General features: G+C 39.7%; 2 protein-coding genes and 1 long non-coding RNA gene across 12 annotated transcripts in view; 2 read left to right on the top strand and 1 right to left on the bottom strand.

Annotated features, from left to right (window-relative positions):
* Positions 1–3,999, top strand: part of LCP2 (lymphocyte cytosolic protein 2) — a 49,868-nt gene extending 45,869 nt beyond the window's left edge. Inside the window, exons 20-21 of the mRNA XM_032158605.2 lie at positions 1,219–1,374; positions 3,259–3,999. Of these exons, the coding sequence (XP_032014496.1) occupies positions 1,219–1,374; positions 3,259–3,381 (279 nt within the window). The 3' untranslated portion in view covers positions 3,382–3,999. The remainder of the gene's footprint in view (positions 1–1,218; positions 1,375–3,258) is intronic.
* A 1,835-nt stretch (positions 4,000–5,834) lies between these two features.
* On the bottom strand, positions 5,835–13,509 carry CUNH5orf58 (chromosome unknown C5orf58 homolog). 10 transcript variants are annotated; one of them, XM_058440129.1, is made up of 5 exons: positions 13,355–13,509; positions 11,836–11,919; positions 10,963–11,056; positions 9,776–9,949; positions 5,969–6,105 (listed from the first exon to the last, which is right to left on the bottom strand). In XM_058440129.1, exons 1-4 carry the CDS (start codon positions 13,448–13,450, stop codon positions 9,819–9,821), a joined length of 405 nt encoding a protein of 134 aa, XP_058296112.1. In that variant the 5' UTR covers positions 13,451–13,509; the 3' UTR covers positions 5,969–6,105; positions 9,776–9,818. The 10 variants fall into 10 exon arrangements, with proteins under 10 accessions (XP_058296111.1, XP_058296114.1, XP_032014493.1 ...); XM_058440130.1 differs by having other exon boundaries at positions 9,776–9,922; XM_058440128.1 differs by lacking the exon at positions 9,776–9,949 and having other exon boundaries at positions 5,835–6,105.
* LOC131383687 (uncharacterized) overlaps positions 13,341–14,547 on the top strand; it is a 38,283-nt gene continuing 37,076 nt past the window's right edge. The window contains exon 1 of the long non-coding RNA XR_009213898.1: positions 13,341–13,470. This is a non-coding gene — a long non-coding RNA (uncharacterized LOC131383687). The remainder of the gene's footprint in view (positions 13,471–14,547) is intronic.

Raw genomic sequence — 14,547 nt, 5'->3', positions numbered from 1 at the left:
GACGTGCCATCCATGTTGATGTGAAACGACCAATATTAAAGAGACGGCAGCAACTTTTTGCTTTTTGCCCTAGACGTTTCTAGCTAGTCCTTTGATACCATATTTCCCGTTTCATAATATATTATCATAAAATATCATAAAACATATTTCCCGTAGCCAGTGCCGAAACTTTACCTTAAATTTATTTATCAGAAATGGGAAAGCAAAAATCTTTCATCTTTCACATTTAAACTCCACACCAGTAGTTCTCAGTAGTAGTTGCACATTTAAATCACCTGGAGAACTTTTGAAAAATCCTGATTCCTGGGTCTCACCTTGAGATTCTAATTATTCTGGGGTGCTGTGTCAGCTCTGGGAGTCTTCAGAACTTCCCAGGTAATTCTAATTTGAAGCCGAGACTGTGAATCACTGGTCCAGAAGTATGTTTGTTTAGCAGAGATGTTCTGACAGGCTCAATTAACTTGCAGTAAAAGGAACAAAGGAAAGTCATTATTGCCAATTCATGGCTATTTAAAACTACCCTGATTTGGTATGAGGAGAAGGGAGTAGTTTAAAGGAGTCCTTACCAATTAATTCTATTTTAATATTTGATCTTTACAGTATTAATATTATGTAGCAATAATTTATTGAATGGAAATTTAAAGTACAGGACAATCAAAACAGTAGTTTAACAAATATCAGAAAAAAGAAAAGAAAAGAGAACATCTGCATTCCATTTTGTTCAAGTGTCTGATGAAGGAAAGACTATCTAGAGATCACAAAGTTTTAAGAAGGGGGAATTTCATGGCCTTTGGATGTTTTCTGACTTTGGATGTGGAAAAGAAAGGTTAAGGAATTAACTCACAGGAATACTAGGAAGATATATCTTGAGTTAACCAATAAAGTTTTTTATTTCTCCTGGCCTTTTATCCACTCAACCACCGATTATTTATTACTGAACAAAAGATTCCGTTTTTATCAAGAGACTTTAACGAGATTGACTTGGAAATTTCTTTGATACAGTCTCTGTTGCCTTTCTTAATAACAAAATAACTCATGACACATGGGATCTGTAGCTGTTTGGAGAGCTGAATGTTCATTGAATGACAGGTTTTGCACTCCAGAAGCTGCAAAGTGCAACTGACATGTTTGTCAGATCCCTAGAGGTTTGTCTACTACTCTTACAAGCAACAAAAATACTTTTACTGCTCCCGTAGTAACAGGAATTTGTCTTTTTAGGATGGCACATTTCTGGTTAGAGACAGCTCTAAAAAAACAACAACCAATCCATATGTCCTCATGGTGTTGTACAAAGATAAAGTTTACAACATCCAGATCCGTTATCAGAAGGAAAGTCAAGTTTACTTGTTGGGAACTGGACTCCGAGGGAAAGAGGTAAGGATTTCAAATTTCGACATTTTCCCAAAGTCTTTATTTATGCCACTCTGCATGCCTTCATGGAGCGATCTTTGGGAGTCCATGCTGTATGGCAAATTTAGGATTAAATCACATTAGTGATGCTCTTCATTTACCGGAAGAGAAATACAGCAAAACCTTTACAATGGTTACTTCTGCCATAGGATTCTTTCTTGTATATCTTTTATTCCAAATAATCACATGTATAATTTTTAAAATCAAGAAAAATTATGTTAACTTAAATCTATTTAGATGTTGTCAAAGGCAAGTTCCCGCTATTATTCACCTCTGTGGCATAATTTTAACGTAGGCTGCATTTTAAGTTGACACCACCTGGAAAAGGGGAAATTTGCTGGGGTGATTATTCAAATACTTGGCTCATTTCTTAACAAAATGGAGGTTTGGCCCTGTGAAGATGGCCAGATCACCAAAGAAATTCTTCTCTGTTAGGCCAAGGTTTAGATTCTCATGCCAGTCACTTTTTGAGTGATAATCAGAACTGATGGAAAGAAACCCTCAGGGCTAATTTTTTGCAAAGGAAACTAACAATTGAAGGTAATGCCCCAAACATACTCTAAGTTCAAAGTTCCAAGAGGAGGACCAGCTGAATCGAACATGTCCAGAATGAGAAACAGCCTTCCCATAACTTCCGCTTCACATACTTCTGTTATGATAATGTTAATGAATAGAAAAAAAATGCATGCTTGTGGTCAAATGTTTGAATCGCTGGTTGGCAGTGGATAGAACTGCACAGACCCTATAGAAGCAGAGGTATTTGCCCTTCAAGATTTATCTTGGTCCAGGGTGGAAACACACAAGTGCAGACCAACCACTCATTGCAGCTCCCATGGAGGGAGGCACCTAGCAGATTAGTCTTAAAGGAAGTGCTTTATCCTGTTAGGGTTCCTAGGTGAGTTGTGACCCATGTCTAAAAAAATGAATTAGGCTTTTCCCTCTTTAGCAAGCAATCAAGGCTGAGGCGATCCAGGCTATGGCTGCAAAGACTTGGCTACTGAGCCCTTATGAGTGTGAAGGTGGCAGTGAGGACACAGCAGGGAGATCATGAAGGAACTCCTGTGCCGTGCTGCAGATCCCACCTCTAGACACCATGAACTGTGTCTGACCTCCTGAGTCCTTATGCTTCCTAACACTGTTAATGACTGGGGGTGAAATAGAGATACAGAAACCAAAACCAAAAACAGAGCAACCCGAGGCAAGAATATTGTAATCGTGACTATTTACATGACCCCTTCATATGAAGTTAAAAATATATGCATTTCAAATTACACACACACACACACACACACACACACACGCACACACACGCATATATTTTATCTTTTTTTTTTTTTTTTGAGATGGAGTTTCCTTCTTGTCACCCAGGCTGGAGTGCGGCAATGGCGCAATCTCGGCTCACCGCAACCTCCGTCTCCCAGGTTCAAGCAATTCTCCTGCTTCAGCCTCCCAAGCAGCTGAGATTACAGGTGCACAGCAGCACGCCCAGCTAATATTTTTGTTTTTTCTAGTAGAGACATGGTTTCAGCATGTTGGTCAGGCTGGTCTCAAACTCCTGACCTCAGGTGATCCACCAGCCTTGGCCTCCCAAAGTGCTGGGATTACAGGCGTGAATCACCGCATCCCGCCCATATTTTATCTTTTATCTATGGTTTGTTGGATGTTTATGAGGAATTTTTTTCAAAGTTCTATAGCAGAAATCATTAAACTAATTGCCACATTTACATTTTTCCCCACAATCCTCATCACTTGAAGAGGCAGGATATATTATGCAGATAAAAAAACTGAAGGTGAAGTTCCTGCTTTTCATTCCAACGTTGACTCATCTCCCTATCTTGACTCTTTCAGGACTTTCTGTCTGTGTCAGATATTATTGACTACTTCAGGAAAATGCCACTTCTGCTCATTGATGGGAAAAACCGAGGTTCCAGATACCAGTGCACATTAACGCATGCTGCAGGGTACCCATAGCAAGTTATAGTCGAGCAAGTGAACCGTCCTCCTGCCTCTGTTGCCAACACGAGATCAATCAGCCTTGGTCAACGGACAAACACTTACGACTGAACTGAACCCCTCCCCATGAACACAAGGATTTTATCCTTTCCTTTACAAACGGTGTTTGAAATGAAGACTGTCAAATATCCCATAATTTATTTATTCTTCTTCAATGTTTGTAAAGTGCATGAGTCATGTTCACACTTGAAGTGTAGTAGTGCACTGTAATAATTCATTTTTTAAAAGATTTTTTTTAATGCCCATTTCAAAATACAGTAGTTTACACAGCTACAGAAACAATTTGGGGCAAGTTTTAAAACACTGAAACAGTAATAGTTATTGGTATCACATAAAACTGATTTGCTTATTACAGCCAAACCTCTGTCAGTCAGAGGCATTCATTAGTTTTATACATGTAATTTGAAAATCACTAAACCTCGTTTTCTCAGCAGCAATAATTTAAGAGGCTTCAAAAATATAATTTCACTCTTACTTATTTGGTATTTTTTCCTGGGGGGATTTTTATGTAATTTTTTATGAAAAGATAAATGCATGTTGAGATAACTTCTGGGATTAAAATAGTCTTTTGCTTTACTTTTTTGGTTTCCTAAAACAACTTTATTGACCTTTAGTCCATACTGTTATATTTTTGTCTTAAAGAAAATTTAAACTACAAATACCAAAAGAAAACATTTTAAATTTAGGGATGAGACTTCAGTTTATCGTGGGTCTAGGTTTAATGAACACATCTGGGGTTAAGTTGGCATTTCTTCACATCTCCACACCCACACCAACCATCACACCCCCTCACCAACCTTCTCCCAACCCCAAAAGCATTGTCCAGGGATATAGATTTTACAAAAGGCTTCCTGGGAAGACGAGGGAGCAACACTTTAGATTAAATGTGATCAGACTTTCCTATTAGTTATGGCTCTTCTATCTCTTGTTATCCCCCTGACAGCTCTGCCATAAAGTCCCTTCTCCTCATCCTTCCCAAACAGGCTGTATAAGTGCTTTGAGGTAATTAAACTCTTTCCTCCAGTTTACAAAAAATATAGGCATTCAGCCAGATTTAAAAACTGGTATTCAGCCAAATAGTGACAATCAGTTGTTCTTCAAGTTTTTCCCTTTGGGACCTTGGTTATTGCACAACTTTTATTAGCAACAATTTTTGGCTTCTCTGCTTAATCTACAAGTTTTCAAAATGGAAAAGAGTATCTTGCATCTTCATTTTCATGAGCTAATAAAAGGGGTATTGGAAGGAATCTAAGAAGTTACCATTTTAAAACTGATGAGATATTAAAATAAGGAGTATGCGGAATGTAGAGACTTTTAACTGATGATAAAAATGGTGTTTCACAAAATTTCATCCTTAACAACCAGAAGTTTTCAGTTTAGGGTCCAAAACTTGGGAGTTTAAGGCTGAAAACCCTGCATTCATTTACATGTCTACACAATGGGCTATTCAGCAAGTATGTACTTAGTCGCTCTTCTGTGTTAAACAAGTGAGCTAGGTGCAAGGTAGTAAGGACAGCATACACCATAGGTTCTAGTATCGAGTAAGCTCCACTTGTCTTGCTTCGCCGTATTCTATCCTTACGATTCAAAAATATCTAAAATGAAGGATCTGATAGATTTCAAAGCAACTATTTGGTAGCGAATCATGTTTATAAAACAAACCAAAGCTCATTTTAAGTCTCTTAGTGGAAAGGGCCATTAGGATTAAGATGTTCTATTCCACAGCTATGACTGAAATCAATGTTGGGAAGTTAATATTTTCATGACTAGCATTCTCTCTCTGTTCAAGCACCAGCAACTCCTTTTGGCTGGGCCTTGCCTCTTTTGGCCACAGACCTTCTATATGACCCCAGGTGCACCAATCACAGTTGCTCAGAACCCTGCTCAGTGATAAATATCTTACTAAAGCTGGGTCAGTTAGGGTCACTCTCTGGAATGTTAAACATGAAGCCTGAGACAAGATCTCTCTTTTATCTGGGGTCCCCAAAGGCAATGCTGTACACTTGGAGCTGCCTGCTGCCCTGCATCTACTCCCATTTACCAATTATCTGGAAGAACCAGTCTACAATAGAAGAGAATGAGGCCGACACACAAAAACACAGTAAAAGGATAGACAAATTGGTGGGATCCCTGAAATCTATTCCAACTATGGGCTTCCAAGTCACATGACTCAATAAACGCTTCAGCTGGTTGAGTTGTGCTTGGTGTTCACTACCAGGAGAGTTCTGATTAATATAAACTCATACCATCAATTAATAATTTAGTAGCTCTCTTTCAACCTGAGCCAAATTCAAGCATAAGCTAAAGGATAAGCAGTGACCCATGGCCAGTTTCCTATGTCATATGCCTGCCATTAGTGAAGAAAGTTAAGTCATTCTTCAAAACATTAAACAGCCTTCAAGAATATGAACTGCTTGTTTACATTATTTTTATTTTGTTTTAAATTATATATATACAAATTAGTAAACTCAACTCTCCCAAATATTTGTTAGTTCAACAATAAAAACAGAAACTCATAACAAATAAGAAATCAGATAGAAAAACTGTTAGAAACAAGGGATACATCTGATATTTTAGACTCTTCAAAGAAAGGGTTGTTTCTTTCTGCTTCTGTTAAGTTCTCAGTCTTGACGGGATGATTAAAATGTAGGATAAGGTCACAAAGCAATAACTGGGAGAGCTCTGTGTAAAACAAAACAGGAGATATTATATTGTAGCACATATGTCATAAAAAACTACTATTGCTTTAAGTAGCTATTTCTTCCTAATTCCTAATTTAGTTTTTTTCCAAGTGATTAGTGATCAAACCACAACTTAAGTGTGTCCCATTCTGACTTAAAATAAGATTTATGTATTACAAAATAAGCATGACATAAAAACTTACTAAAAGGGTGCTCTTTAGCCCAACTTCTCAGCTATATCACTAAACTGCAACTTGATTTATACAAATTTGATTTATATGGTTTTAACTTTTATTATCTATGTTATACATGCATATAATACCAAGAATCAGATAAGTCTAAGGCATGTTACAAAAAATTGCAGTTCCAATCTCCCAGAGGCAACCACTTTAAACTTTCTTTTTTTTTTTAATAGTTCACTTTGTTTTTGTTGCTTTGGTCGTTTCAGTGTGTCTGTTTTGAGTATTTTTATTGCAGGGAGGGGTGTGGTGGTGTTTACCTCTGGAACTTTAAATTTTTTGAGATTTGATTTTTTTTTTTTCAATTTTCAGTGTTACCTGCCTCTGACACAGAAGATTACGATACAGCTCTTTCACACACCCTCTTCTCTCCCAATATACTTCAGGAAAAATTTTTGCTTAGCTCAATTATCTAATGTTTAAATGTTAATTATACAAATATTCTTCACAGCTGAGTCTTGTCATTTGACATTTTCCTTCCTGCACGCAACCCAGCAGAGTTAATAATTGGGTTTTTTCATTGCTGCATTATCAGAAATATATCCTAAATGTCCCCCAATTGAGTCAATTTGCTCTCGGGTTATTCAACACCTTAGCTATTCTATTGTTAAACGTCTCTCCTCTCCTGGAGCCTTCTGATTTGCTCCAATCTGAACTGATTGCTTATTAGCACTGCTGTACAGCTGGTATCTTGGGAACTCCCTTCACTAATATCCTAGAGACTCCTTTTATCCCTCCATTCTGTGGAGTGCCCTTTTCCCCAAATTCCTGTGTCTTTCTCTTTTTGATCAGTTCCCCTGTTTGGTGACATATAGGCTCAGTAACTTCCAGAGGGAATAAAATTATATGTCTGAAAATTTCTCTACACTAATCCTTAATTAGGTTGACTAGCTATAGAAGTCTAGGTTGGAAATCATATTTTTTCAGATTTCCAAAGTCACTGCTGCATTGTCTTCTAGGTTCCAGTGAAGCTGGAGTCATATGAGAACTTTCATATGATTGTTTTGTTTTCAGAAGCTTTACGGATCTTTTTGTTCTCTCAGTGGACTGAAATTTCACAACATTCTGCCTTGGTATGAGCCTATTTTCATCCACTGTGGTGGACTCTTTCATTGTAGAAACTCATGCCCTTCAGCTCTAGAAAATTTTCTCTATTTCTTTAATGAATTGCCCTTCATTCATTACGTATGTTCTCTCTAACACTCTTATTTGTTGGATGTTGGACTTCTTTCACTTATCTAATCCTTCTCTTCCCCATCACCAACAATTTCCATCTCTGTTGTTTTGTTTACACTCTACAGGAATTTCTTCATTTTACCTTTCAAGCTTTCTATTGAGTTTTTCATTTCTATTGTCACACTTTTAATTTCCAAGAGCTCCTTCTTGTTCTCTGAATATTTTTTATAGTATCTAGTTCCTTTTTCATGGATACAGTATCTTCTCTTCTCTCTGAATATTAATAATTTCTTGAAGTTTTCATCTCTCCTCATTATTTGTTTCTTCCTCATTGAATCTGTTGATTTTTTCTCTGCTTTTTAATATTAGATGTGTTCCTCAAATATCTGTTGTGCCTTAGTTGCCCATATTTAAGACTGTGACACTAAAAAGACAATTAGAAGTTCTGCACCTGTGGTACTCAATAATGTGGGGTGTTCTGGCTGGGTTATTTTGTTGTGAAGAACCTCTGCTATTAGTATCTTTAGATCTTTTATCTTAGGCTGGTCAGATTCCTGAGAGAAAAATCTACTTGGAGGGTATAAATCTGGCTGCCAGTATTTTGGTAGTCCAGTGAAGAAAAAAAAACTGGAGGTCTTGTAATTTGGTATGTAAACTTTGTTTCAATATCCTTCTTTATAGTATACTACTTTCCCTCAACCTATGACTAGTGGCTCCAGGGCAGATATCCTTGTTTTAACTTCAAGTCTTTTGTCACAGTGAAGGGATAGCTGCCCAGCTATGCAGAGGACAGAAGAGACCTCAGGGATCTACAATTCTTATATATTTAACTAGTCCTCCTATTATCCAAATTTCACCCCTACTTCCAGAAGATCCTGGTGCCACCATGAATTGAGTCATAGGGGCTATTTTTGGCTTTACCCAGCCAGCTTAGGGTTCAGATTTTTGGGCTTTGGGGTTCAGACTTGTCTATTTGCTTCTCCATTTGCCTTTTGTTATCTCTTCTTGGAATCTCTTTACTTGTGGATTTTTGTCTCTTTAAAAATCACTTAAATTTAAATCTCAGGTGTACCACTGACTAGTTGCTTGACCTTGAAAAAGTTAAATCTCTCTATTTACACATCTGTAAATTCCAATGGCAATAGTTCCTACCTCATAGGATTATTATGAAGAGAGTTCATTTATGCAGAGCTCTTAGAAGAGTCCTGGATTATGGTAAATGCTGTAAGGGTTGGCTGCTGACATTATTATTTAGGGGAGGAAGTGAGGGTGCACAGAGTGTTCATTTAATCCTCTACATTTACCAGAAGTCTACCTTCCTAGTGTAGCTCTGCAGGTCCCTCAGAGTCTAACTGCCTGACTTACCCATACAATGTCTCAAGAAAACATCTATCATAGTTATTACATTTTATTTTAGGAAAGAATATTCTCCAAACTAGAACAATTAGATAATCAAGTTTGGGGGACATCTAAAGCTTCTTAACTGTTTTAAATGAGTTCAAACATCCAGAACCATTTATTCATTTAATAAACATTTTTTAAGAATCTAATCAATCAAGGCACAGTGTTAAGTACTAGAAATACCCACAAGGAGCTTACAGTTGAGCAGGGATAAGAAAAGTAAGGAAATATGCAATTATAAAATAGTATAACGGGTGATAGCAAAGGGCAGAAAGGATAACATGTTGGCTCAAAAAAAGTTTTCCAATGTAAGAGACCTTGACTACTAGCAGTTAACCTGGTATATTGGAGGTAGGGTATAGCAATGGGATTTCAGATGGACAAGTATGTGTTGAAACAGATACAGAAAAGCACTTCTGGATACGCAAATAGTTCAGTACGGCTAGAGCATAGAACATGCAGGAAGAACAGAGTAAGAGACTAGAGACGAAAGGAGGGGACTGATCTGAGCAGGTCATATCGTCCTTTCTAAGATGTTTAGACTTTATCCTGAGGACAATGGTGAGCCAATGAGGGTTTTCTGCAGATTTGCGTTTTAGAAGGAGAATCTTCACTGTGGTGTTGAAGCTGGTTTTGAGAAATGAATTAAAGGTAGTCAGATTTCTTAACAGTACTGTAAATTTGTGAAATACATAGCATAAAGCACTTCCCAAACTTATTTGTCCATAAGAACATGGACTCTGTTCTACTGTACACCATCTATTAACATCGCTTGAAACAGCAGGGTTCACAGATCAAAGTCCAGGAAATGCTGTCCTAGGGAGAACACATGGAAAAAGCATATTAGGCACTCACTATTTGGTGCCTAACTAACGGCCATGCCCTCTTCTTCTTGGTGTCACAGCTTGATTTTGTCTGAGGTGTTCCTTTCCCCAGCTCCTGTAGTCAGTTCTGACTGGTCCAAACTGTTCTTGGCAGTCCCAGTCCCCTTAGCCGTGGCTGCTGTAAGCATCAGCATGTGATGCAAATCTGGCCAATTAAAGGGAAATGTGCTGGAGGGATCTGGGAAAAGACTTATAAAAAGAGACTGTCTATATACGACCACCTCTGAAGGTAATGACCATGAGGAGTAATAGAGTGAACATGACAGAGCAGAAAGATGGAAAGAGCCTGGTCCCTGACAAAATCTTTAAACCTCTGAATTAACTTTAGGGCTGTGCTACCTTGGATCTTCTTGTTTTTCCTCATTGTATAAGTTAAGTTGGGTTTTTTTGTTACTTATAGATGTAGGCCTCATAACTGACACAGGTTATCTTTAAATACCCAAGAGTTGTTTTAAAAAGAATAACTACATATTCAGTGTAGTTTTCATGGTTAGAAATAGGACTCTTAGGTGAAAGCAATAGGGGAACAGATTTCAGCTAGCCGGCGAGAAGGAATTGTTTAAAATAGAATGGATTGACTAGTGAGACAGGAAGTTCCCCAGCATAAGAAATGTTTGGTCAGGGATAGATTATCCCTAGAAATATTCAATCACAGCAATTTTCTTGGGATAAAATAACTGAATATTTTAGTCGCTGTGAGGTGAGCGACTAAATATCATGACTTATAAGGTCTAATCCTACTATATGAATCTGTTTAAAATGAAGAAGCTTTAAGTCACAGAATCTAATTTATACTTCTTAATTTGGAATGAACCTTAGGGGCTTAGTAAGAATTTATAAAGACAATGAATTTTGCTGAATATGACATAGTCTTGTAATGGTGTGCTGAAGGGAAGGAAGGGAAGTAAAATTTACAGAGGTTAGACAACCTGATAAGCTTGTTAGTGTCAGGGATGGGAATTCAGATCTGCTAACTCCAAAGTCGAACATAATTCATCTTTAGAGATCTAGTTCACTTACACTGAAAACATTTGTTAAGAAATAGAGAAATCCTAATTAGTGGGCAAAATTTACTTATACCCCAGCAGAAACACAACTTGGTTCTACCATTTATTTTATAACAATGACATGCAAACATTTTAGTGATTCAATACTTACCTTTTATCTTCTTCAACTCCGAAGAAATTGCATTAATATTTTTAATTACTTTGTCCACATTTAGCTTATGATCAGTAACACTCTTCTTACCCATCTGATTTTAAAAGAAAAACAGAAACAATGTATAAATCAGTATTTATGTGTACTTTTAAAATACTTACATTTTCAGTATTTCTATAAATCTGTTATTTCAGAAATAATTATGAAACAAATCTTTATAAATGGTTAGGATTCTAACATCAAAAGGCATCAATGTGTTATGTAATATTTTTCCAACTGAAAACCCCAACTGGAATTTGTAGGATGAGGTTCCTTCCTCAATCAAACCATATCCACAAGATACGGCTTACAATGGAAATGAAGACGCCCCCTTTTCAGAAAGCCTCAGCCCTTATAAACTACCTTACAATTTAGCATTTGTGTTAAGATCTTCTCTAATTTTGTTTATGTTAAGTCCATGTCTTTTTCTAACTTATTCTTGAATAACAGGGCCCACATATGATTTAAGTACACAGTGAAACTCAAAAAAGAATTTGATTCTAATTCATTAAGAGGATAATTCAATTATAATCCACTAAGAGGATGGCAAATGGCTAGTTTGGTTTTGGGAGTTAGAGGAACAGACATTTTAATTTTGGTTAACTGAAATGTATAAATCAAAGCATTCCTATGTTATACAGTACCTGTATTTAACCAATTGCGTCAGATACAAATATACAGAGAGGTGGTTCACTAGAAACTAGTCTTAAGCTCTTCAATCTCTCAAAATGACTTGAAAAACTCAACCTCAATTAGCATACACAATTCCAGCAGTGTGAAAGGTGGGCAGTTATGGGTCAAGCTGCTTGTCCAAAATCATGAAAACAAACTAACCTTTAAGTCAATCCTTGCCTCTACCTTTTCCTGAGCAGGGAAAATTTCTCCAGTTTCGCTCATTTCAGAGCCACTGTAAAAGAACTAATTTTGTTTCCCAGACATTAATAAAATGCGCTTTGCATCTACCTCCAAGCCCCTATTCTCCGGGATGTCAGCTATCTTCCTTGGGCATGCCAAACCAAGAGTCAAGTTGGAGGGAAAAAGAAAGATGATATTTTAACAAGGGGTGGAGTGGTGGAATCAAAGAACTTCAAAAATGAGGAAAAAGTTTTTTAAAAATAGTAAAGTAGAGCCGGGCGTGGTGGCTCACGCCTGTAATCCCAGCACTTTGGGAGGCCGAGGCGGGCGGATCACGAGGTCAGGAGATCGAGACCATCCTGGCTAACACGGTGAAACCCCGTCTCTACTACAAATACAAAAAAATTAGCCGGGCGAGGTGGTGGGCGCCTGTAGTCCCAGCTACTCGGGAGGCTGAGGCAGGAGAAAGGCATGAACCCCGGGGGGCGGAGCCTGCAGTGAGCCGAGATTGCGCCACTGCACTCCAGCCTGGGCAACAGAGCGAGACTCCGTCTCAAAAAAAAAAAAAAAATAGTAAAGTAGAAACTAAATTGTTTTAGAGCCCAAGACAGTGGCCTCTCTCCGCTCTGGGGTCTGGTTCTCCTGGGCCCTCGAGTGCCCAGCGGGTGGGTGGGGTGAGGGCACAGCGGCATGTGGCTGGGACTGGACTGGAGGCAGGACAGGTCTGGGTCAAGCCCTCCCCAGGGAGCTCGGCCAGGCCACTACCCAGAAAGGAGAGGCCGCTCCAACAGCAATTCACCGGGAGTGGGGAAGCGGAGACCAGGCCGTAGGGGCCATAGGAATGGGCGGTCAGAAGCCTGATACCACTAAAGCGCCATCTGCAGGCCACAGGACGCCGCCCAGGCCCTCAGCCCGCAGCCCTGCGGAGCCATCGTTAGCACCGCAGGTTCTACTCTGAAAGCCCAGCCTCCTGCTTGGCCCAACCGACACCTGGGAGGAGCCCCAGATCTTTGGGGCCTTCAGCGACCCAACCGCCCATGAAGACCCCCCAGATCTTTGGGGCCTTCAGCGACCCAACCGCCCATGAAGACCCCCCAGATCTTTGGGGCCATGAGCGGCCCAACCGCCCGCTCAACGGCTAAAGATGGAGCCTGAGGCACCTGGAAGTTTCCACAGTCCTCGCCCTCCCAGACAGGATTTGGAATGAACCTTAGGGGCTTACGAAGTTTCTTGCCGAGTGGACAAGATTAGGGCAATGTAAAATGCCCTCAGAGTGACCCCGGCCTACGGATAGCCACCAGCCGCCCAGCCCACCCAGCCACCCGTCCCCTTCTCGGCCCAACCGACACCCGGGGAGAGGCTCCGAGGCCACTCAGGCCCACTGCCCACCCGTTGGGTGGTGGAGGATGGAGCCTCGGGCAGCCTGGACATTTCAGCGGTCTTCACCCTCCCAAACCAGGTTAGGATCCTTCAAGACCGAGCAGCCGTCACTACCCACAGGGCCAACCGTCACCGGGGTTCTGACAGGAGCAGTGAGCCGACAGTGAAGGCGAAGCCGCGCCCCCTGATTGACCAGCTTCTCCGCCTGCGGCATCCTGGGAGTTGTAGTCCCAGGTAAGGCCACTACGGGGAAGGTTCTGGATGCCGGGTTACAACTGACTCGCGCGGCCACGTGGGCGGAAAAAGCACTGACGTTCCCTGCCCCCAGTGTGCCAGGTATTTTGCAACCCTTATCTGCATTTAAGTTGCGCAGGATAGCGGTAGCGTTAAGTGCAGACTCTGGAATGAAGCCGCTTGGGTTTGAATCTTATTCTATTACCTGCTTAGTTGTATAGATGCAGATAAGAGATTAACCATTCAGAATGCAGATGTCCTCACCTATCGTATGGAACGATAATAACGGCCTTCCAGTGTTAGTTTGGGGTTAAGTGAGATAATTCATCAGAGGTGCTTGGCAGATACCAAGTGCCCCGTAACTGTTAGCTATTATTTTTCCTATAGCATTTTATAGGAAAGATAATAGTAAAGACTAGCATGAATAAATAGATGAGTTGAGACATGGAAGGTGTTTTTTTACCAAGCTGAGAAGCTGGGATTCAAGCCATCTTTTGCTTGACTCCAGAGGAATCTCTACCACTGCAATCTTTGAGGCAGGCCCAAAGATTTTTCTTGGTGTCCTGGGAAATTGAGGAGTTTAGGCCTTCAGCACAAGGTGCTATACAACAAGTCTTTGCTGTGTCTATGCCTCCCCTATAGTACACACCAGCCTCTTGAACCATCACCTTCCCGAAAGCCCACACCACAATTGTTGGGTATTTTATATCCAATTTCCTTCACTTTAACACTGCAGAATTTGTTGTTGAATGCAATTACCTAGATGAGGAGGGACAGAGGAGAACAGAGCTTAATGATAACCAGCTGTATCATCTTAGAAAAGAATATCTTCCTTATTCTGAGTCTCTGTTTCCTCATCTGTTTTCTTATGAGAGGGATAGGCTAAACCAGTAGTTCCTAAATTGTACTCATTGCTGGGCCACTGTTAATATGCTTATGTGCTTATGGCACTCATATTATTATTACCTTCTCCTAAACACCTTATTGTCTCCTGTGGTTATCTACAGGGAGTTTCTAAAGGTGAAGAAGTTTTTAATGATAACCAGCTTTGTAAAATACGAAGCTATATTATTGCCT

Source organism: Hylobates moloch, unplaced genomic scaffold, assembly GCF_009828535.3.
Source record: "Hylobates moloch isolate HMO894 unplaced genomic scaffold, HMol_V3 SCAFFOLD_6, whole genome shotgun sequence".
Taxonomy (NCBI): domain Eukaryota; kingdom Metazoa; phylum Chordata; class Mammalia; order Primates; family Hylobatidae; genus Hylobates; species Hylobates moloch.
Note: the sequence above shows the minus strand (reverse complement) of the source record. Positions and strands in the feature narration are given on the sequence as shown.